General features: G+C 49.7%; 2 protein-coding genes and 1 long non-coding RNA gene across 3 annotated transcripts; 2 read left to right on the top strand and 1 right to left on the bottom strand.

Annotated features, from left to right (window-relative positions):
• Positions 1-2,452: 2,452 nt before the first annotated feature.
• LOC147250161 (uncharacterized) lies at positions 2,453-9,313 on the bottom strand. Its single transcript, XR_015119249.1, has 3 exons — positions 7,774-9,313; positions 7,446-7,678; positions 2,453-4,217 (listed from the first exon to the last, which is right to left on the bottom strand). It is a non-coding gene; the product is annotated as an uncharacterized LOC147250161 (long non-coding RNA).
• jun (Jun proto-oncogene, AP-1 transcription factor subunit) lies at positions 5,437-7,399 on the top strand. Its single transcript, XM_086224432.1, has one exon. The coding sequence runs from the start codon at positions 5,711-5,713 to the stop codon at positions 6,680-6,682; it is 972 nt and encodes a 323-aa protein (XP_086080558.1). The 5' UTR covers positions 5,437-5,710; the 3' UTR covers positions 6,683-7,399.
• Positions 9,314-14,880: 5,567 nt separating the features above from the next.
• LOC147250160 (uncharacterized) lies at positions 14,881-21,126 on the top strand. Its single transcript, XM_086225188.1, has 10 exons — positions 14,881-15,113; positions 15,260-15,300; positions 15,407-15,481; positions 15,586-15,775; positions 16,701-17,189; positions 17,815-17,946; positions 19,087-19,442; positions 19,978-20,020; positions 20,127-20,174; positions 20,257-21,126. The coding sequence occupies exons 1-10, from the start codon at positions 15,047-15,049 to the stop codon at positions 20,673-20,675; spliced, it is 1,860 nt and encodes a 619-aa protein (XP_086081314.1). The 5' UTR covers positions 14,881-15,046; the 3' UTR covers positions 20,676-21,126.
• The last annotated feature ends 3,110 nt before the right edge of the window (positions 21,127-24,236 follow it).

Genomic DNA, 24,236 nt, shown 5'->3' with positions numbered 1-24,236 from the left:
GCTGTTGGGGCTCTGAAGCCTCAGCAGACTGTCCGCCATCTCTTGCCCACCCTGCAAACCTCGAGAGATCTTTAGTTTGACGTAAAGGCCAAACTTGTGTTGTGTGTGTTGCAGTGGATTGACGCTTTTGCTCGTCCATTGTGCTGCGTAGTGATTTGGCGGGTTGTTGTTCAGCGATTCCACACCAACACAGAGAGCGATGTGAGATCTCACTGAGGAGAAGCTTTGAAACAATACAACTGGGCCTGTTTCCATCACGGGGGAAATCCGGCTGCCCTGACAGCCACTGATAGGAGTAAGATGAGAGGGGAGAGGGATAATAGAAAGGCAAATGTGTGTGTGTGTGTGTGTGTGTGTGTGTGTGTGTGTGTGTGTGTGTGCGGACACGTGTGATCCAGAAGAAAAGGGAAAATATTGGTGGTAATGTCAGATGAGCAGTGTGGGGTGGAAGATGGACGGGGGGGCGGGGGGTAATGAGTCGGTGTAAGTCCGGGGCGGGGGGTAATGAGTCGGTGTAAGTCGGGGGTGGGGGGTAATGAGTCGGTGTAAGTCGGGAGGGTGGGGGGTAGTGAGTCGGTGTAAGTCGGGAGGGTGGGGGGTAGTGAGTCGGTGTAAGTCGGGAGGGTGGGGGGTAGTGAGTCGGTGTAAGTCGGGGGGTCAGGATGCAGCAGTCTTTGTAGTGCATGCTTGTGAGACTGTGTCTTAATCTTGGATATGAAAGTTGAACACCTTTGAAAGAGAAACATCAAACATTTGAAGAAAAGCACCATGAATTCTGCTTTGAGCTGCGGCCCCTCAGATGAATGTGTACCACCGCCACCTTGACCTTTGACCTTCAAACACCAAACATTTGAGTCCCCGTGGGTCCCTCCACTGTATTTGAAGGAATTTCCACAAGATTTCAGAGATGTACCATGAATGAGGCGCGACCTTGACCTTCGACCACCAAAATCTTTCAGTCCATCCGTGAGTCTCAGCCAACATTCCAACCACATTCACTCAAGGCGCGTCTGAGATATCAGGATAACAATAAAATCGTATTCATGAGAGGTAACCTTGACCTTTGACTGCCGCATTGTTTCTGTTCATCCTGGAGTCCAGGAAAGTGGGAGAAATTCCCTGAAAACATTCCGTACGGTTTATGTGAGGTGATACTGACCTTTGACCACCAGAATCATTTCTCTTCATCAGTGAATCCCGGTGGATCGGACAACTCCTCTCCAGAATTCCTGCAGCCTAAAGCTTCCCTGCTGCTAACATGAAAACAGATGGAATGAAATTTTAAAAAATGCAGTTGGAATAGTTCAGGTTTTTTCACCTTCATGCAGTGTTTTTGACCAGTGATCATCCAGGATAGACGCTCCAGTTGTCAAATGTCTCCCAATGAAATCAGACAGACATGTTAGTTTTTATAAACCAGCGTGAGCGGCGTGTGAGGAGGCAGATGGAAGAGCCTGGTTAAACTGGTTCTGACCCAAGGAAGGTTCAGCTCCATTATTTAAGTGAAAGTAGCACCACAGCATAAAAACAGGCCATGATTGCGACTCACCTCTCCTCGCGGTCTTTCTTTAACTTCTTGTCCTCCTCTCGGGTCTCTGTCCTTCAACGTGAGGACCATGTTGAAGAATCACCTCTAGTAATTCATAAAGTAGTCTAAAGATCATCTGCTGAGAATAATAAACTACGTCTGAGAAAGAAAAAGACCACAGGAGTGGCTGCATGTCCAGGCAGCAGCAGGATGTCTTTACTCCATGTTGAATTAAGACCTAAGACTCCCCCGTTCTGATTTCCCCCCATATTTCTACAGAGAAAACGACTTTGGCAAGCGACCACGCCACGCTCGCCACTTTATGACTTTACGCACGGCGACCGGGGAAGAAAAGCAGACGCCGTTCATCCAGCGCTCCTGCCATGTTGAAACATTTAAGGGTTCTGCATTAAACACTACTTGAAAGTATATAAAAGAACATGTACAAAAGTCTGACTTGTGCCGTGGGATCTGGCACTGGAAAGAGGCTCCATTGAAATGAGATCATAACTTAAAATGACATCACGTGTTTTACCTTGAGTTGTGCATCCATGAAGTCATGGATGAGGATCCCTGCTGCCGGGTGGTGGGTGCCGGACCACCGACTCACTGCATCATTCTTTTATGTGTCTTCGTTCAGAAGAACAGAAGTCATGAACAGATGATTGAGCCAAAGGGGACGAGTATGTGAGAGTGGAAACACGTTGGGAGACACTTGTCCTCATTCTGTGGCATTTATGAAACCTTGACAAAGTGGATGAAAACCTGCCGAGTCTCTCCTCTGTCCGAACGGTAAAACGGCGCCCAGGGATGATGGAACAAAGGAAGTGGTCAATTTTATACAGGTCTGCTACTTCTGTGTCAGCGACCACGGGCGTGTAAATCAGACAGGGAACGCACAAGATCAGCTCAGTCAGCCGGTTGGATCAGATTACATCCAGCTTTATTGATTGCCACAGTTTGACATACACACCAGTACATAAAGACAACATTAGTGGCAGTAAAAAGTCAGACTATGGTGGTGTTTTATGACCCGGTTCACCCTCCCGAGGTGCCTCTCAGAGCCAGCCAGCGCCGGGGGACTGATTTACTTGTCACACAAGGGGGACATATTCAGATGTGGAGATAGTGGGCCGTAAAGCTGGCAGGGCAGAAGATGACCCAGACAGTGGGAGTGTGAGGAGCACACCAGTTAACCTCCTGCCATTAAAGCAGCAGTGATTTCTGACAAAGGGCCAGAGGACAATGGACTGCACTCCACTAATAACACACAGTGACATGGATAAGAGGCCATGTGCTTCTCTTCCTGGGGTGATCTCCAGATCTGGGGGGTGGTTTTTTGGCCAATTTTTCTTCTGGGAGACACTAAAAGTCAGACAAGAAGCTTTTCAGATGTCCCCCAGTGACGAAATGGATGTTTGTGTATTTGGATCTCAAGGAATGGAGCTTGAGGCCAGACTTCTCCCAAAAAGTGTATTTTGTTTTTTCCAAGTCCTCACAGATCAACACGATCTCCTGAGATTCACAGAACATGAGCCTTTTCAGAACATGTGACCTGTTTACCATCGTTACTCTCTGCCTGTCATTTAACGTAGACTTCTGTCACCGAGAGACGCCGTGTTGCACGTTTCCAACAAAACATTCTCACCGTACAAGCAAACAGTAGACTTAAACCTGTTTCTGAGGACCAGTGTGGGAGCATGGAGGCTCAGGTCTGGCTGGGTTTGGAAGCACAAAAATCCTCTTGGTTCAGGTTAGCAAAAGGAGCGTCACATCTGGGTGCCTCCGGAGCACAGACGGACCCAGACATTTGCTTTTGCATCAAGCTAGTAGCAACTAAGGCTAACGGTTGGGTGGGTGGTCCATGTATGACTGAGCACACCGTTGAGTGAGGACGTGGATTATAACCGATGATGCGCTTGAGTCAGCTCTCTTTGGCCGTCAGTCTCCATTAGCGTCAGGCTAATCTACGTGACTGGCTCTTTCTGCATTCTGGAATAACAAAGCGACGCAGGTGAGATCAAGAAACTTCTGAGTTCTTAAAAGGAAGAATACACTTTCTGGGTGAAGTACAACTTTAAAAGTAGCTTTTCAAGTCAAGTCAGGTTCATTTGTGTGGCACCAAATCCCAACCAAAGTTCTGTCCTGACTCTGTCCAAGTAGAGCAGGTCCAGCACCTCCCTCCTTCAATGAACCTCCACCCAACAATTCTCCATCAGCAGCACATCCTGCAACAGCAGCCACCAGAACCTTCCTTTACCAGCAGGAAGGTGGAGCAGATCCAGGATCAGTGGGGACGGAGAGAGAGCAGGAGAGCAGGACAGAGACAAAGACAGAGAATGGAGGAAGACAGAGAGACAGAAGGAAAGAGAGGGACAGAGAGAAAGAGGGAGAGAAAGGAGGAGAGACTGATGGACAGAGACAAAGACAGAGAATGGAGGAAGACAGAGAGACAGAAGGAAAGAGAGGGACAGAGAGAAAGAGAGAGAGAAAGGAGGAGAGACTGATGGACAGAGACAAAGACAGAGAATGGAGGAAGACAGAGAGACAGAAGGAAAGAGAGGGACAGAGATAAAGAGAGAGAGAAAGGAGGAGAGACTGATGGACAGACGGGGACGTGAGCAGGTGGAGCTACGGGTGGCAGCTGGAGCCTCTTCAGGTCTGGAGCCTCCTCCAGCAGCACCAGGATCTGGGATGAGGGGAGAAGAAGGGGAGTTAGTAACACATATGAGGACAGGAGGAGGAGAGAGAAGCCCAGTGCATCATGGGAGATCCCAGCAGTCTGAGCCTATAGCAGCAGGAACCCTGCATCCTGGGAGTGAAGGGTTCTAGCTGGATCATAGGGGACTAGGAGCTCTGTCAGGGATGAAGGAGCCTGACTGTTGAGGACTTTGATGGTAGAAGAAGAATTTTAAATTCTGTTCTGAATCTGACAGGGAGCCATGCAGAGAAGCAGTCCAGGAGAGACCTGGTCTCTGCTACCAGTTCTAGTCAACACGTGGCAGCAGCGTTCTGGACCAGCTGGAGAGTCTTTAGGGACTTATTAGTCCAGCCTGGTAGGAGGGAGGTGCAGTGGTCCAGCCTGGAAGTGACAGAAGCAGGGACTAGTTTTTCTGTGACGACAGATGACGTAAGCTTTTGATTCTCAAAGGCAAAACTGGTTCTCTTTTATTAACCACATGAACACATTTGTATGAAACCATGAGTGTTGACTTCTATACTGCTTATATATTTAAAAAAAAAAAAAAAAAAAAAAACGAAAAACAAGTTCTGTGTTTGTGCTTTTCTGGGACAATTTATACAGGACCACCATCCAGAGACCACCGTGACGTACTAGACGGAGTTTTCCACTGTGGTTGCGTGCGCGCGCGCACACACACACACACACACACACACACACACACACACACACACACACACACACCTATATAAGGAGAAAAATCCAGTTGTTTTCACTTCATTTGCTTTTTCCAGTGTTTTCAGCTCCCGCCTCCGTCCATCTCTGACAGAAATCAGCCGCAGGTTGCCTCCAGCAGCAGGGCTGCGCGGTCCCTCCTCGGAGAGCCCAGACCTGCACTTCAGTTCATTCAAAGCTCAGGCGTTGTTCAGAGCAAAACCTAAGGCAGGGGCGCAGGAGGCAGTCCCGTCCCGGCCGGGCCGGCCGCTGACAGCAGAGCGCGGAACCAGATATTCAAAAACAATACGTCATCCCACAATGCCCCGCGTTTACGCTCTCCTTACAGCATTACCTCATCCCACAATCCACCGCGAGATTAAGAATCTTGTGGGTGGTCGTCTTGGCAACGCGGTTTATCTGAGGGCGGGGCCTCCGAGTTGCGACACGCCCTCTAGCCAATGGCAGAGCCCCGTCATGACATCATGGCTATTTTTAGAGAGGCAGCGGCAGCAGATAAGGTTTGGCTCCACGCTGTGCGTCTCAGAGTTTATACACACGCGCACTGCCGGCCGGGACGAGGACACCCGCTGCTGCTCACCAGAAAAGTTAGCAGTCCCTTGTTGTCGAACTCCGCCGAGCCCGGAACCTCCTGAGCCGGTACCGCGGCCGAACTCACGGTGAACTTGCACTCACAGTTGGGAGCTTTACGCGGAGGGCACCTCGGAGCCGGTTCTCCTCCTGAGTGCGAGCTGCGAGACTCGGCCGCCTCTGCTGGTTTCTCTTCTATGTTTACCAAGATGGAAACTACTTTCTACGACGACTCGCTCAACGCCTTCACGCAGCACGACGGCGCGGGCTACGGCTTCAGCGGCTCGAAGGCGCTGAAACACAACATGACGCTGAACCTGTCGGACCCTGCGGGGCTCAAACCGCACCTGAGGGCCAAGGCCGGCGACGTCCTCACCTCCCCGGACGTGGGCTTGCTGAAGCTGGCCTCCCCGGAGCTGGAGCGGCTCATCATCCAGTCCAGTAACGGACTCATCACCACCACGCCGACGCCGACTCAGTTCCTGTGCCCCAAGAACGTCACGGACGAGCAGGAGGGCTTCGCGGAGGGGTTCGTCCGGGCGCTGGCGGAGCTGCACCACCAGCACATGCCGGGCGCCGCCACCGTCAGCGTCACCTCCGCCCCTCAGAGTGTCAACACGGCTCTGCCACCGGTGTCGTCGGTGGCCGGAGCCGCCGTATACAGTGGCACCGGCCGCTCCGACTCGCCGGTTTACGAGGAGCTGAACTCCTTCACCCCGGCCATCAGCACCGTGTCGGCGCCCAGCTACACCTCCTCTGCCCCCGCCGTGTCCTTCCCCGCTGCCCCGCCGCAGCTCCCCATCTACGGGCAGCCACCCTCCGGCCAGGTCCCCCGGCTGACTGCGCTCAAGGAGGAGCCGCAGACTGTCCCCGAGATGCCGGGGGAAACGCCCCCCCTCTCCCCCATCGACATGGAGAGCCAGGAGCGCATCAAGGCCGAGAGGAAGCGCATGAGGAACCGCATCGCCGCCTCCAAGTGCCGGAAGAGGAAGCTGGAGCGGATCTCCCGGCTGGAGGAGAAGGTGAAGACCCTCAAGTCCCAGAATTCGGAGCTCGCGTCCACCGCCAACATGCTGCGCGAGCAGGTGGCGCAGCTGAAGCAGAAGGTGATGAACCACGTCAACAGCGGCTGCCAGCTCATGTTGACGCAGCAGCTCCAGACCTTCTGAGGGGCGGGAGCCTATAGACTGGTTGAGAGAAAGTCGCTTCCCGGGAGAGTCGGTGGCTGCGTCTCCTGGACTCGTGACGGGATTTGGGACGTTGTGGCGCGACACTGGTGGGACCGGGGGCCGCGCTGGAGTTCCTGAGTGCCGTGCACTCCCGGTGGCGCGTCTCTGAGGACCCGCACAGCGACAGCAGCCGTGAACCAGAGGGGGCACGGCGACAAGCAGCTGCTCTGTTTCCTGCTGTTTTTTGGTTGTTGTTTTTTTCAGAACTGGACAAGACCGAAGTCTTCTTGATTTACTTCCGGCTCTGCATGGACTTCACCCCCCCACCAGGAGAGCAACAGTGTTAGAGGATCCGTGAACGTGACTCTGGGCTCTCTGGAGCCACGAGAGCCTCCAGCTGAGCTGTCGGCCAGCTCGTCACAGCTGGAGGCTGGAACGAGCGCTGCCTGACGTCTGAGTTACAGGACAACAAAACCTTTCTTTATTGTAAGAAATTAAGTTAGAAAAGCTTCAAGATTTACTTGTTTTTTTCTAAGGTTGTTTAATGGGGTTTCACTCATTGTTATGTATATAAGATCAACTTGGAGTACTTATGTTTACCATTTGTAATAAGAAAACTGTATAGTTTTTTTATGTTTTGTTTTCTGAGCACTTCAGAAACTGATCAATATTTAAGAAAATAAACCAGGTTTAAAAAGGCCTGTGTGTGTGTGTGTGAGAGAGAGAGAGCAGCTCAGGAGGGTGTGCCAAGTCAGGAACTCACCATAAAACATGTTGCAACATGTTGCAAGAGCTGCTTGGTCCCAGTTCCTCCAGTTAGATTCCACCAGTGCTAGTATTGATCCAGGTAGTCAGCTGATGAAGGCTGAGCCTCACCTCCACACCTTCCTCAGCAAACAGCAGAAGTCTGAGTTTGTTCACGTGGGTCAGCACCAGACCAGTTCTGCAGCTCCAGGACCCTGGGCAGGCCGAGTCCTGGCATCTGTGGTATCCGACCTATTTGACGCGTAGTAAAGGGAGAATCACCAACCCTGTTATTGCACGTGCAGTTTTTCAACATTGCTTCCTGTCCTGTTTAGAAAGAAAACCACCGTCAAACAAGCCGCTAAGAAGCTGTAGAAGTCCGGTTTAACAGGCGCAGGTCCCAGCACAGCCGCCACGGGTGCTGCTCCTGAGGAAGCAGAGGGACACAAATCAGCGATGAGGCTTACAATCGAATCCCAGGCGACTCGTCACACACCCTTGAACAGTGGTGGGAAGTAAATGTTTACTGAAGTACTCAGACAAAGTATCTGTACTTCTCTTCTTCCTAGTTAGTTACTTTGAACAGAACAATTTTGCCTGGATAAACAAACCTGACAATGAAGTCCCCACATGTGAAGCCTCTCAAGGACACAACCGCAACACGTATGACCTTTGGAGGTCAGGGGTCGGGGGACCGAACCCTTCAGGCATGAGATACACAAATGTCATGTAGACTGCCTACTTTGACTTTTGACATTCGAGTTACTTTTGGGGAAAAAAGGTTTTCTGGGTATTTCTACTTATACTTTATTTTTTACTAAAGAAACTGTGTACTTCTTCTGTGTAAGTATGTAAAACAAATGTACGAGGTTAAAATGAGGACAAGTAGCCCGAGCACGGAGGCACACCCCGGCTCCTCACTGCACTGACAGCAGGTGAATGTGGCCGCCTGGTGGCCGCGGCTCCCGCTGGTGCTGACCGCTAGAGGGCGCCACGGGCCCGCGTCGCCCCATCCAGCAGACGGTCCTGGCAGGATTTGAAGAAGAATTCAATCAATCAATCAAACTTTGTTCTGGACACACTGATGGTCCATAGTGGAAGGATGCGTACAAAGTCATCCAGACATGAATGTATGAATAGTTCAGGTTATTAAGAGGCATATCAGGACGCGTCTACAAGACCTCAGGCCATCAAAGTATTCAGATGTGTCCTGATAGACGCTGACGCCGACGGTTCCACGGCGCTCAGGTACATCTGACCGCTCTCACTGCAGGATTCACTCAACCATCATGACACTACATGACACAGTCAGTCTCCACACAACTCCCACGGGGCTCCTGAGTGCGGCAGGACAGGAACATCAACGGGCACGAAGACGAGGCCTGCGCCGCTCCATCCTGGCACCTTGAGTCGCAGCTCATGCCATCCTTGTCTGCCACGTGGAGTTTGTGGATGCTGCTTCTGTTGTAACTCCGCCACCGATGGGCAGCGCTGCTCTCACAGAGGATGAACACATTTTCTCATCAGCATATTAACCCGCACATACGACAAACGCCACTGCCTATCGAAGTCACGGCCGTCACACAGGAGCGTCCTCAGTGTTCAGCCTCACTGCATTCGTGAAGGACTGCGCCGGACAGGGAGAAATTTGGAGTCCTCAGTTTGTTATCTGCCTTACTTTTAGGAACCATGACGTTCCTCTTCTTTCTTTGTATTTGGTGTCAGAGTCGTAACCATCCTTACGAGCTGCCATCCATCAGGTGACTGATGATGGGCTCACCGGTCAGGCAGCCGGCTCTACAGCTGTGGACAGCTTTGACAGTCCGTCCGTACAGACGCTGAAGAGGTGAGGCTGCCTGACTCCACCCCTGACATGGAATGGTCAGACATGTTGTTACCCCGTGTCACAAACATGGACTGGTGCCCACACCAGTCGACGAGAATTCTAGTTAAAGACTCGGGAGCTCCTCTGTCGTACCGCTTCAAGGACAATTTCTCATGATTGACAGGGTCGAAGGCCCCAGAGGCACCAGTAGGACGGATAAATATTGCGGTGCTGTGCCTTTGACACAAATCTGGGGTCTCTTTTCACACAAACATGCACACGTCTGTGCCACGTTTAGGTTCAATGCCAAATAGTTTGACAGAGGTCAGAGTGAGACTCCAGCAGATCCTCTCTGAGACCCGTGACAGCGAAAGCTATGCTCGGTAATTAATTATTTCAGTTTATCCAAGCGCCTTGTCTTTAATGATGTCATAAAACAGACAGAAGCCATGAACGATACCGCCAGTGGAACACACAGGAAGTAAAGGACAGAGTTTCCTGCTTGCGTGGTTCAATGCTCGGCTGTGACCTCATCTGTACCACATGACGCATTGACTCTCAGTGACATGATTGCATTGGACGTCAAGGACATTCTCATAATAATAATAATAATAATTTACTTTCTCCTATTTTTGACTCAAACTGGTTCTGATTCAAAATAAATTAAAGGCTCTTTTATGTTTGGTGAATGTCGTGATCCTCTCTCTAATCAATCAAGTCCATCGTTTTAACGTGACTCAAATGTTTGCTGACTCACTACAATAAATACACACACATATACATACATGCATACGCATGAATATAAATATATATGTATATATACATACATACATATATGAGTATGTGTGTACATATGTAATATATGTGTGTACATGTACATAGATGGATATACACACATAAAGATGTATATGATTGATAAATGTATGATAGATGAATACGTGTATATGTATACATATATGTGTGTGTGTGTGTGTGTGTGTGTGTGTGTGTGTGTGTATATGTATGTGTGTAAACTTGTGGCAATGTGACATCACCCTAAAAAGTGGCTGCCATATATGGAGAGGGACCGCTCGGAACACCGACGTCACAGCGAAGGGGGCGTGTTTTACGGGAAGCGACTCTAGTCCGTAATGCCCTCAGTTTCCGGTAAATCCCGAGGAGTCCTCCAGAGGGGAGATTGGCCTCGATTCCCGAGGGGGAATTAGTGACCCTGCCGAACTGCTGCCGTGACTTCCGGGAACAGGCAGGCGGATGTGTCCAAGATTGACGACTGACGCGCGAGGGAATGTTGTTCAATGAGCAAGACATCGCGAGGACAGAACCCGAGGTTTGGGTGGGTGGAGAGGAACTCATAGACACCGCCTCCCGGATCAATATCTCACAAACTCTGTTTCATCGCAAAGCTCGCGTCTCTCCTGTCCCCCCTCCGGCCAGGCACCGTCTACAAAAACCACACCCAAAATAAAAGCTGCAGATACACCGAGTCCCGCCCTCGGGTCCAGTGCACCGGCACCGGCACCCCATCCCCGCCTCTCAACATGAGTCCTGCCCGTTCCCCTGCAGCGTCACCGTCCAACCACTAGATGTCTCCAGAGCCACGGTTGTGGTATGCTCTGATATCGCCGCCGGAGTGATCACGTGGTTGATGTGAGCCTCGATAGTTCCGGGAGTTACCTGGGACAGACAGCAGCGAGCGCGTTATTGATTGGTTAACATCAGTATTATCAGGACACACGTGTGCGGTAACCCTTGTTTGCCTCGTGCTTGTGTCAGTCACGCTTGTTGGCAGCGGGCTGACGTCTGAAAGTCCTGCAGCCATGACTTTGTAAAGTGTTGAAGGTCTGGAGGGAAGGTCGGTGGTGGCTCCAGTGGATCCTTTCCTGAGTTCATTCATTCGCCTCTGCACTGTCCAGATTAACAAATGACCGTTGAAGCTGAGCTCGGCTGCTTTGTTAGGCGTCTGCTTTCCTGATGGGTGTCCGAAAAGTGAAGGAGACCTGAGGAAACTGGCCGGGAGGACGGAGGGAGTGGGAGCATCCTTCACACTTCACTCTTTGTAATTCCAAAATACTTGTATACCGTGGACGAGCTGGAGGATTCGGCCATTTTCGAATGTTTGATTTGCCTTTAAATTCCTTTTTTATGTTTTACTTGTGCTTTACTTCTTAAAGCCTCTTTTTTTTTTAGATTTTGTCTGTATATTCCCGTACATGCCTTGAAAATTCTGAAATAAAAAGATTCCAAATTTCAAACATTGCAGTGACAGTAAGTGAAAAAACCTCCCACACACTGTATAATTGTTTGGCTTTCATTTAAATATTAGTATTCAGCTCCGAACGAACAGAACTAAACGCCAGAGTCCAGCTCAACCGAAACTGAGCTCATATTCACCCTGAGAACCAGGCCTGAACCCTCAGAGTCACCCTGCCCTCCGGAAACCCTGTCCTCACTCCCATGCTTTCAGCTCCGTGCGTTCCTGGTGGTCGTGTCTGTGCTCAACTGTCAGGTCAGGACCTGCATGATCAACACACTTTGTAATAACACCTTCCATGATGTTAGGGTGTGTAAATTCGTCACAATCTCCAGGTTGAGCAGGACGTACGGTGAAGAATGGCCTCGCTGTGTACTCTGTTGCTAGGAAGAAGCACTTCACCAAGCTACAAAATACACACACGCACAGACGGACACACACACAGGATCAGGAGTGAACAGATGCGTCTTGTTTCCTCTGCAGCAGCCAGCAGGGGTCACACTCAGGTTGTCAGATCCCATGGGGGCAGCGACCAGAGGTCTGGTTGAGCCCCCATTGATGCCAGAGTCAAGCACCAACAAACACTGAGCCTCCGAGCCTCTGTCTCCTCATCCATGGCAGCGGCTACGTCCGAGCCTGGGACTCCCTCTGTATTCTGGAGCCTCAGAGAAGTGATGCAACTGTGTTTTTCTCCACTCAGTACACGTAGTAGTGAGTACTTCAAAGGTGAACAACCCTGTTAGGATGAGACAGTGCTTTAATGTGAACCTTCCAGGTGGATATTTTGTGGACGGTTAATACCAGAGGAGTTCTGGCTCTGCTCAGCTGTCACACAGAAACATGACACAGTGGGGGTGCACGCCGGTCCTGCTGGCCACTCAGAGGAACACCCCACTGACCTGCCCCCTCATCTGAGAGATGGTAGCAGATGGAGCCGAACAGCGCTGCCTCCGTCACACACACTCACACACTGATGGGGAGGCTCCGAGACAGGACCAGTAAAAAATTACCCAGTAAAAAGTTCCTCTTTCTCTCTCAGAGACTCTGAAAAATTGATTCCACCAATTTGTTGTATTTTATTTTTTGTTTGTTTTTTCTTCTCATTCTAACTGGAGACTTAGTTTTGGAACATTAGATCGAAAACAAAAACCAACTTGAACACATCCTTTTTGACTCTGGGGAATTGTGGTGAGTTTAAAGACTGAAGGTTTCATTTTTTCAGCAGATGATGAACATTTTTGTGAACACTTCAACAATATTTTACACCATCCTTAAGTTCAACAAAATTCCATCAAGTCCAACCATTTGGAAAGACATTCCAACAGGCTCTCCACCTGCTCTACTAGGAGGGAGGCTCTCCACCTGCTCTACTAGGAGGGAGGTTCTCCACCTGCTCTACTAGGAGGGAGGTTCTACTCCTGCTCTACTAGGAGGGAGGCTCTAAACCTGCTCTACTAGGAGGGAGGTTCTACACCTGCTCTACTAGGAGGGAGGTTCTAAACCTGCTCTACTAGGAGGGAGGTTCTACACCTGCTCTACTAGGAAGGAGGTTCTACACCTGCTCTACCAGGAAGGAGGTTCTACACCTGCTCTACCAGGAAGGAGGTTCTACAACTGCTCTACTAGGAGGGAGGTTCTACTCCTGCTCTACTAGGAGGGAGGTTCTAAACCTGCTCTACTAGGAGGGAGGTTCTACACCTGCTCTACTAGGAGGGAGGTTCTACACCTGCTCTACTAGGAGGGAGGTTCTAAACCTGCTCTACCAGGAGGGAGGTTCTAGTCCTGCTCTACCAGGAAGGAGGTTCTACACCTGCTCTACCAGGAAGGAGGTTCTACACCTGCTCTACTAGGAAGGAGGTTCTACACCTGCTCTACCAGGAAGGAGGTTCTACAACTGCTCTACCAGGAGGGAGGTTCTAGTCCTGCTCTACTAGGAGGGAGGTTCTAATCCTGCTCTACTAGGAGGGAGGTTCTACACCTGCTCTACTAGGAGGGAGGTTCTCCACCTGCTCTACTAGGAGGGAGGTTCTACACCTGCTCTACTAGGAGGGAGGTTCTCCACCTGCTCTACTAGGAGGGAGGTTCTACTCCTGCTCTACTAGGAGGGAGGTTCTACACCTGCTTTCCTAGGAGGGAGGTTCTAGTCCTGCTCTACTAGGAGGGAGGTTCTACTCCTGTTCTACTAGGAGGGAGGTTCTACACCTGCTTTCCTAGGAGGGAGGTTCTACTCCTGCTCTACTTGGACGGAGGCAGCAGGGACAGATCGAGGAATTTGGAGACCCACACGGGAACCTGGGTGGATTGATTTTGGCTCCACAGGGATTTGATGAATTTTTTTCTAGGCTCAAGAGAAAATAGTGACCTCTCTTTTTGCTACATGCTACTTTTGCTAGCGGATGCTACTTACCTCTCCTCAGCCTTGCACCTGCCAGTCCATGGCGGCATGTCCGCATCCTGCAGACACTCTTGGAGAAAGAATTAGACCCCAACACCTCTGGATCTGACATCCAGAGCAGCAGGACAGACTCGGCTGGTGTGCAGCTGAGCGTTGCTGTGCTGGAGGGGACTCTCGGAGGTCGTCAGGGGGGTTGTGGTCTGCGTCCAAAGAGGATGGAGAATGTGAAGGCTGCTGATGCAGCGGGGGAGACAGAGCTGCGCGTCACAGGGAGACACGCTGGAGCACCAGAAACATCCTGCTTATCAAGTCGAATTAATGAGGTGATTTTGACCTTTACTCGTTTAAATTGGCCAAAACAAAAGCTCACCATATAACAAATATTAACATACGTTTAAATACATATATGATATTTGCTCTTGTCATCATTGTTGTTTGAAAAATGAATCTCAGATATTATTATTAACATTTCTGTAACTTCCACAGTGTTGATAGTTACAAGGGACCTCATTTAGACCAGCTAGACCTGGAAGTGGGAGGGAGGGAGTGGAACACACGTTCATATATAATTAATGTATATGTAATGGAACATATAATTTGACACTGACAGAAATTCTCAATGCAGAGAGGGACGTCCATGGGGAAATGTAGCATGGGAGGGTTAGTGACCGGAAGTCAGTATTGATTAAGAGGGAATCTAAAACGTTCTTTGAGCTCTTAAAAGAAACTGGAATAATGAAGATTATTGTGTATTTATTTATTCATCTTTGGTGCCCTTCTCCCTGCAGTACTCCGGCCAGCACTGCAGCCGCCATTAAATACAAGAAGCAGAAGAAGAAAAAGATAAACAAGAAGAAGAAGAAGAAGAAGAAGAAGAAGAAGAAGAAGAAGAAGAAGAAGAAGAAGAAGGGTACTGTGTATCACGTGACATGTAAGAATCGTAATTTCATAGTGTTGTAGTTTTTACTTTGTTGATTCATAGCCGCACTCTTGTTGGGGGACATACACCAAATATTGTTTGCCAAATACAAAATTCAAAACAAAAACAGAAACAAAACAAACCTCAAAACAAGAAGGCGTATCACGTGACATTGTTTTCATCCGCAGTCCGGTGCTCTGTGTGTGTGTGCTGTGGTAGTTTATGGTTTAATGGCAAGAAACGAAGAGAAACAACAGGGGCGGTTAAACAGACTGTGGCTTCAGAAGGAGAGAGAAGGTGACGTCACAGGACGCAGGAATATCTGACTAATATCTGGCTTGTTAGCTTGAACTGTTAGCAACAGCTGTGCTAACTCTTAGCTAGCCAGCCCTCCCTTGTCTTTGCGTGTCTCTTCCCAGCTTAGTGACTGTTTTCCTTTGCAGAAGGTCGACTGAAGGACTCACTCGATAGAAGACCCAAGCTGGTAATGAATGAATGAATGAATGACGAAGTTAAATGTGGAGTAAACACACCATCTAGTAAGACCTGGGCCCGGGCTACATTGCTGAAGCTAACCCCTTCTTGCTCAGTCTTCTCTCAGTTCAGCTCCCGCAGTCAGAAAGTGGATCCCCAGCATCAAGAATGAAATCGAATATTACTTGCAGGTAAGTTTCTTTGTATTTCAGTTTGTGTGAGCTTGGTCGTCCAGCGTTGTGTTAAAGTGGCCCTCAGCTCGTAGTACTAGTGTTCTCTGTCTGTCCCCTCCCAGCAGTCCCAGCTCTCCCACTATCCAGAGAGGAAGATAGCGGAGTTCCAGCTGCACATCCAGGCCTTAGAGAAGGAGTACAAAAGCTTCGTCACCAAACTGCGAGTGCTTGACCCCACCTGCAAGCACAAGCCGTGGACCCCCCGGGCATATAGTAGAAGAAGAGCAGAGACAGAAGCGCCATCGGACGCTGGTGAGTGAACGCACACGGACCAGTCAGGGTGAAGTGAGGTTTCCATCAGGGTTTATCATCCCGCCTGGGTGTAGAAACTCAGCAACGTCCATGGCACCGCCCCCTGTCCTGCCCGTCCAGTGCTGCACCCACCTCCGCTGCTGAAACAGCCCATTTCACCTCTGTCTCTGCATCTGGAACAGTCAGGGAGGCGAAGCTCCCCCCCCAAACTGCTGTGTAGCTGCCGTATCCAGCTGCCCCTGATTAGACCGAGGCCCGAATTATCGCTCACCCTTCATTGCTGTGAAGTCTCCTATATTTCACTTTATCTGTTGTTTCAGATCCCAGAAGTGTGGATGTCCATTTAACCATTAATCTTAAACATAAACCATCATTTTGTGTGTGTACACGCACACACACACACACACACACACAAAATTTCATGTCCAAAGTTTTATTTTATGTGTAAGTGGCAGCACAAGCAATACCATCAGACCCCTGCAGCAGCTGATGAACTTTAACCCTCAAGTGCCTTTAAAACCACCAGCATCAAGGCCCAGATGTCTGTAGGCAGGTTCCTCCACCTGGCCCTCATCCAGGGGTCCACCTGGCCCCCTGGTGTGTAGTTATTCTCCCAGGAGCATCGTTCTGGTGTGACTCGCACTGCGGCGTCTCCTCTTCGCTGTCTGTTTACGCTCAGGTTCCCAAAGCTGTCTTGGACCTGGAAATGTTTGGTGCTGTTAATGTTATCATTGTTATGCAGGATTGGTCTCTGTTCAGGGGAGTGGGACTGTGCACCTGACGCTGCTGCGGAGGCAAATGTTTAACCTCAGTATTAACCAGTTCAAATCTCAAGGGTTGGTTAAACAGTTAACTGTGAATGTGAACATCCCAACCAGAACAAACTCTCTCCTCCCATCCTTTTGTGTCTCCACCTTCACTACAGTTAAACGTCCTCGGCACTCTGAGGCTCACTGTGGCAGCAGCCAGCTGAATCCAGGTGAATGTGACTCCGCCCCTACAAGACAAGTCCCCGCCCCCACCAGGCCCCTCCAAGACACCTCAGTGGGAGTCTGTGCAGATCAGGACCAGCCCCTCTCCTTTGACCACACGCGGCTGGCAGTGGCCGCTGCTGCATTCAGAGGCTTGTCAGGGCAGCGCGGCTTCTCTCAAACACAGAACCTCGCCAGGGTGCTGCGGTTTTCGCTGCCCAACCTCAGCAGTCCTCCATCAGGGCAAACAAGCCAGGGGAGGGATGGTGAAGGACCCAGAGACGGGACAGCGGTTGGACGGTCAGATTATCTGTCAGACTGTCACACGACTGAGAGGACACCTGGCAAAGCCTCTGGTGGCGGGGCAGCAGGGGAGAAGGCGGGTCATGTGCTGGGCCTCGGCTGCTACTCTTCATCTGATGAGGAGTCTGACACCCTGAAATGACACGCTCCACCGTCGCCTCCTCTTGGTGCATCTCTTACCTCTGGTTTGTCATGTCATGGTAGTTCATGTTGGATAAATTACTCAGCATTTCTAAAACGGCATAAGAACGATCAAAGAAACTGTTAAGTTTTGTTTGTAGCATGAATGTCAACATGAGAGCTTCAGCTTGATGGAGGAAGGCGCTTCTTCTACTACGATGTACCCAAAAATGCAAGGATACATCAATAGTTCACCCAAAAAGGCTTGTTTGCGTTTCATTCATTGTCCAATAGGTGACATTTCTTCACCTCTGTGTGACTGGAAAGTGCCAGCCGCTTCCATTCAGCTTGAAGCTGAAGCTGCAAACCAGCAGCTAACAATTGTTTCATGTGTTCATAGATGCCCATCTCGTCATCATCCACATCTTTTGATCCAATGGTATGCTCAGGTATCTAGAAACACTTCAATCTGAAGTAAAACAAATACAAACACTCAGTTTGGTTCGTTCTCATGTGAGAGTATTTGAAAGGTGAACAACTCTGGGGTGGGAGACCGGCGGCGTGACGGGGAAATGTTTGCTGAAAGGCATTTCTGGTTGAGAAATTCTTTGTCATTTTCAAGCTCATCTGTGTTTGTGTTATCAGTCATCAAGACCACAGTTCCCTCCATCCTACAACGGAAAGACGAGAATGTGAGAGGTTTGCAGCAACAGATGCCAAGAATTGCTGAATCAGAGATTCATGCAGCAATTCATATGAACTGGTGCAGCAAGTCTGGTGAGACCCCAAACCCCAAACTCACCCTCTCACCCAACCCATGCTGCCTGCAGCAAGGAACACTTTCAGAATTACTCTTCTGGGAAATGCACCATCTTCTGAAGTGCAGCGGCCGCAGTTTATGGTTAAGTTTGACGTGGTTGCCCTTTGAGATGAAGCTGCATTTGCAAGGTGCAGAGGGTGGGCTTCCTCAGCGCGTCAGGAGAAATGAAACCCACTGATCTGGATGCAGCCGACCTGTCTTTGTAGCTCCCAACTGGACAAACAAACCTCAGCGACACGTCAGGCTGGCTTCATGGCGCAGTGCCACAGTTGGAAGGCCACTACTTGGTCCCCCAAACATGAAGCCTGCTGAAGCGTCTGATGAGAGCTCACCAACACATTTTCTTGATGAACCAACATAAGGACACTGATGGCGAAACGTTACTGCTGCAAGCACAGAGAATAAACTGACAATATCCTTAGACACAAACCCAGAGGGGGCGGAGAGACCACCGCTCTACCATCTGAGCAAGTAGGAAATGGATGTGCTCATCTTGCCTGCAAGCTGAACCCTTGAGGTTTTGGCTGGGCTTAATTCTCACCTCCCTTGAGTATCGCTGTCTCCGGTGTTTCACAGGCAGCTTTGCTACAAAGCTGACGCAAAACTACCTCTTCTTTTCATGTGGCAGCAGTGTCTTCCCACCACGAACGCTACGTGCTACTGAAACTGCTGTATCACTGTTTACCAACACGCCGAGCCTTGTGATACCAAGTATGGATGCACTTTAATAAAAATGGAGTCGGGTCTGACCTCTGCAGCGAGCAATTCTAGAGGCCACAGAAACCCCAGTTCTACACGTAGCGTGTGAGCTGGGACCAGATTCATGTCTGGCAGGTAAATGTCACTCAGTCTTGCCTTTAATGGAAAAGATGAGAAGGTGGTTAGTGGGGGGAGGTCAGCGCTCAGGCTTTCCTCTACATTTGCACAGTGAAAGGAAGTTCGTCAAAAACATCATCAGCCCAAACTGAGACTGATAAAACGACCCAGAAGGCAACGAAAAAGAGCTTTGCAGCATGTCAGACGAGTGCAGCTGATCGTGTCCAGGCCTCGCTGTTTGTGGGAGGGCTGATGGTTTGTGGGTGGTGAATGACATCATAATCGAGGCGTCAGTGTGACACCTCCTGCCTGCAGAGGTGACTGTCGACACACCGTCTCTGGCCCAGGTAGGACCTGCATCATGAGCTACGACCACAGCTGCCAAATGCCACAGGTGTTTCTTGTGGATCAAGGCGGAGGTGAGCTGCACTCTGGTCAGTTTCCAAGTCTGGTACCCTGCTGGTCCTTCCCGCCTGCCCAGGGGAGCGTGAGGGACCCCAGGAAGAGGCCTGGCATGGGAATCAGCGGGGGGCTGGCCCTGGTCATGCTGTTCCTGTTCCTGCTGGTGTTTTCAGCCCTGAGCATCGGAGCCTTCTACATTTACAACATAGAGACTGAACTGAGTGTGCTGAGGAAGGTAAGAGGCTGCTGGCCGCTGCTGAGCATGAGAGGAAGCGGGGGGGGGGGGATTGGAACTTCAAGAGCTTTTGCTGAAAAAACAAAGAGAATGATGACTGCTGCAGTTCTTCAGGTAGAATTGCTCCAGGTGCTGTGAGAGGCCGGTCCTGACATTTCACGACGACCTTTCACAAATTTAAGAAGCTTTGCTCAAATTAAAAAGAATTTTACACAACACACAATTGCACTCCTTCTCTTCGACAGTAGCCTCACCTCCAGCATCATCTTGTGTGGTTTGTTGCTTTTTGAGAGTAAAGTTTAGCACATGATAAAAAGCCGTGATGACTCCTCTTTGCATGAGGGGTTGAGGTGTGTCAGTAGGAAGAGCATCAAGTGAGGACTTGTGACATTTAAAGATGACAACCGAGGCTGATCTGTGGTCAGTGGTCCAGCAAGACAGGATATCCCTGCCGCTCTACCTAGAACTCGTTCTCCAAGAAACCCGCACGCCCTTGTGTGACGTGGTTTTCAGATTCTCTTTCCTCTCACATTAGGTCAAACCTGTGCAGGAGTTCAGTCAAACTGCGAAGCAAATTGGTAAGTCTCCATCATCGCTCCTCTGTCACCACACGCCAGTGAGTCCAAACGCAGGGAAAATGTTCCCCAGCAGAGCAGCAGCAGAAGTGACTTTCTTCTCTTTCAGGTCTCTTGAGGAGAGCCGCAGACACGAGAGCTGCAGCACACGTCATCGGTAACTGCTACTCAGACGTCCACTCTCATTTTCTAATCCATCTCGGACTAAAAGAGGTAACATGCTGTCTCTCCTTTTACAGGCCGGATTGAACACACCAATTTCCATAAAACCTTGCGATGGAACCCGCACATTGGTCAGGCTTTCACAGCTGGGGGAGTGGCCTATCGGATTGAAGATGGCGCCCTGCAGGTCAATGAGACCGGACTCTACCACATTTACTCAAGAGTGGAGATGATCTTCCGGGACTGTTCCCCAACGCCGTCGTTTGTCCACTCTGTGTTTGTGAGGAGAGAAGGGCACCCCTTGGCCTTGACCCTGATGGAGGCCCACAGAGCCGGTTTCTGCTCTCAGCAGCTGGGGCATGCGTGGACCAGCCAGAGTTACCTGGGCTCAGCCCTGCAGCTGCAGAGGCATGACAAGGTTTTGGTGAACGTTTCACACCCCAGATATCTGACTCATGAGCCTTATGCAAACTTCTTTGGTCTTTACAAGATGTAAAGAATCTGAGCTACGTGTTTGAGGTTGTTCAGGACTTCTACGAAGCAAAGGAAATGTCACTGTTTTATTCATGAAGTGCTCTGCATACATTTGATAACGTGCCCCTTTTTCAGCCCTTGATTTAGTCGTCCAGTCAAGACGAAGGAAGCTTCTTAAGACTGTTTAACAAGGAGCTACGAAGAGCCATCAGCCTTTGCTTCCTGTAAGACTAAACTGAGGGATAGTACACCCTTGTGTATCAAAGCCGTGAGCAAGAGCAGTGCATGCCTGAGACCCAGCATTTTGTCTTGCTAAAGGTGGATACTGTGCCTTCTGCTGACGTTGAGTCAGTTAACACTAAGGTGCTGATCGAGTCGTAGCATTTATTTATTGTGTGTGGCTCTGACGTCGCTGGCGTCTCCATGCTGATGAACACATGTTTGTGGACGGATGAATTAAATCGTTGTCTTTCTAACTGAAATATGTCTTTGGTGTCTGTGCTGTGTGTCTCATAATAAACGCCCATGTGAGTTTTGTGTGTGACCACAGGAAAGATAAAGGCTGACTCCAATGTGGTATTTGAGTCTCGTTCTGACATTAATTTCTGAGTGTTCCACTGGTACAGCAGAAAAAGCTCGAATGCGTGGAGGTGTCGTTGCACGCGCTGCTGCAGCCTCTGTCATCACACATCGCGCTGCTCGTTCTCTGTACACCACAAAGAGACGTCGATGGATGCACACGGGGCGCAGGCGAGGGGGCTGAAGCGCTGCGTGTTTCTCATGTCTTTCCTTCCTTTGTGAATATGATGAGGATCTGTGGCTGGGGGGTTGAGTTCACCACAGGAAGCCCATCACGAAGACGCCAACAGAGAGCAGTTGTCTTTACATCTCGTGGCATCTGTTTCACACTTTTCAAGTTTTTGAAAAAAGTTCATAGAACTGCATTTATGGTGTTGGTTCACTTGGACTCGTCCCAGAACGCTCACTAGAACCCACTCTTACTCCGCCAGCTGCAGCCGCCATGAGTGGAGGACTGAAATGTTGTAAAATGCCTCATTACCACTCCTTACAGTCAGGACCTGCAGGCCTGTTTGGGGGGGGGGGGGGGTTGTGCTTTAAGCTCAATAAGATGAATGGAAACATGGGAAGTTCTGTGTGAGTGCTGTGAAGGTGAGCGTGACCGGCGAACCCGGACGTGTGAAGCGTCAGACTTTGTTCTCCTTGTCGATCACAACACCACTACAGTTTTCTAGCTGGGTTTTCAACATTTAACTCACTTCCCTCACATTTGAGACAGAAATTCATGTAAAACAACGTGTAGCATAAAAAATAAAATATATGTTCACGTGTTAAATCTAGAAGTTAAACCTAAATGTTAAAACAATTCATCCACCCATCCCTCCGTCATCCATCCATCATCCACCCATCCCTCTGTCATCCATCCATCATCCATCCAGCCCTCCCACATCCATCCATCCATCCATAATCCATCCATCCATTTTCTCCATCCCTCCATCCATCATCCATCCATCCCTCCCTCCACCCATCCCTCCATCCATCCCTCCCTTCACCCATCCCTCCATCCATCATCCATCCATCCCTCCCTCCACCCATCCCTCCATCCATCCCTCCCTTCACCCATCCCTCCATCCATCATCCATCCATCCCTCCCTCCATCCATCCACCCACCCATCATCCATCCATCATCCATCCCTCCCTCCATCCATCCACCCACCCATCATCCCTCCATCCCTCCATCTTCTCCCTCTTCTCCTGTTCAGGGTGGTGGGGGTGGAGCCTATCCCAGCAGCCTTCCCCCTGGACAGGTCACCAGTCCATGGCAGGGCCAACACATAGAGACAGACAACCATTGGCTCTCCCAGCCCACTGCAATGGCCACGAGTCACGTGACCCCGCCCACACCTCTGAGCATGCATCCTGAGATCAGTGACCTTTGAGGGCCTACAGTCTGCAGTACAACAACTTAAGGTACTGTGAATGGCGGAGGAGTTACACCTTGGACTGCAGCCTCACACCTGCAATAACCGTCCATTTAGTCTCTCCTATTTGTGGAGAACCGGCCACGCCTGTGCTTCACTTCGCTTCACAGCATCCCATCCAGTGTCATTGATCCCATGATGCATGTTCAGAGGTGTGGGCGGGGTCACGCAAGTTGAGGCCACTGCAGTGGGTGTGGTTTCCTTGGTGATTTGAATATTTTCTAAATATTTAGCTTCACACTCGCCACACTTTTAACACTTCGATTTAGATTTGACCCTTAGATTAAGACGTAACTTTTATTTTTTACATAACATTTTTTTGACATTTATGTATAACATGTTGTTTTGCATGAATTTCTGTCTCAGATGTGGGAAAGTGAGTTAAATGTTGAAAACTTATCAGCTAGAAAATTGTAGCTGCGTGTTTACATTCGGCACCCCGTACCTCTACTCGTAACTATGGAAACTACAGAGGCAAATGTGCATCTCCAAGTGAAGATTTTAAGTCAGTCAATAAGGATTCCTGGGTGAAAAGAACACTGGAAAGTGCCGCCATCACGTGGTAGAAACCGGCAACTACAAGAGCCAATCGTGGGCCAGAAGAGAAACGCATGTCAGGTTCCAGCAGCAGCTGAGCGTGACGGCTCTGGATGACGTCGTCAACGTTTCCAGCTTCATTCGCTGTCCAACCTTCATGCTTCTATTTCACATTAAAATTTATTTCGAACTGGAGATGCAACTGGAGCAACACAACTGTTCTTCAGCACCTCTGTTCTGATCCAAGTGTCTTGACAAACTATTAGATGAGTGAATTAGTTGATTCATCAAGGATAATTATCTATAATAGAATCTGGTCTTCCAGATAACCAGCGCCACCGAGTCCTCACATCAACTTAAGCACCAGGAGGTGGTGTCTGACGACCAGGCCCACCAGACGCATCTCAGATCTCCTCCTCTGATTTACTGATCCATGACTAATCGATGGGATGCAAAAGCATCAAGAAGAGAACAGATCCAGCGTCACACACTCAGCTCAGGTGAAGTTACCACTTCAATGCAAACTGCAGCTTATGATACATTGGAAATTGTGTTGGTTGTAACGTGTTGTGTTTAAGGACTTTGTTGGAGTTCCATACAAACACTCAGTGAGTGGTGCAAACAAATGGAACAGACGCCCTTTAGCACAAACGGCGAAGCTGCAGTTACACTACCCAGCTCTCACAGTCCCTGCAGGTTCTGAACTGGGAGCTCACGCTGAAGGTCCTGGCCTCAGCTGCTTTCAGGGCCAACTTCCTCAGACTCACCACGACTGTGAATCTGCCATAAGATTGTGTTTAAAGCTGCGTCGCGTATCCCAAGCTTTTATTTTGAAATACCAGGTCTATACTGTTGACATCCTGCTGTGAATTCGTTGCAGTCATTGACAGTGCGTACATGTCACAGTAGCAGGCCGCTCCAATGTGGGAAAGACAGAAGTTTCAGAGGTTTACATGTTTGGATGAGTAATCGTCCCAAAATGTGACAGATGATAGATACACACACACACACACACACACACACACACACACACACACACACACTGG

This window comes from Aulostomus chinensis, chromosome 14, assembly GCF_037954235.1.
Source record: "Aulostomus chinensis isolate RoL2024-O1b breed Wild chromosome 14, RoL_Achi_v1.0, whole genome shotgun sequence".
NCBI classification, from domain to species: domain Eukaryota; kingdom Metazoa; phylum Chordata; class Actinopteri; order Syngnathiformes; family Aulostomidae; genus Aulostomus; species Aulostomus chinensis.
Note: the sequence above shows the minus strand (reverse complement) of the source record. Positions and strands in the feature narration are given on the sequence as shown.

Excerpts from the sequence above, each read along its gene's own strand:
- jun (XM_086224432.1), top strand. The coding sequence starts at position 5,711 with ATGTTTACCAAGATGGAAACTACTTTCTACGACGACTCGCTCAACGCC.
- LOC147250160 (XM_086225188.1), top strand. The coding sequence starts at position 15,047 with ATGGCAAGAAACGAAGAGAAACAACAGGGGCGGTTAAACAGACTGTGG. Across the intron at positions 15,482-15,585 it reads AAATCGAATATTACTTGCAG|CAGTCCCAGCTCTCCCACTA; the intron begins GTAAGTTTCTTT and ends GTCCCCTCCCAG. Across the intron at positions 19,443-19,977 it reads AACTGAGTGTGCTGAGGAAG|GTCAAACCTGTGCAGGAGTT; the intron begins GTAAGAGGCTGC and ends CTCTCACATTAG.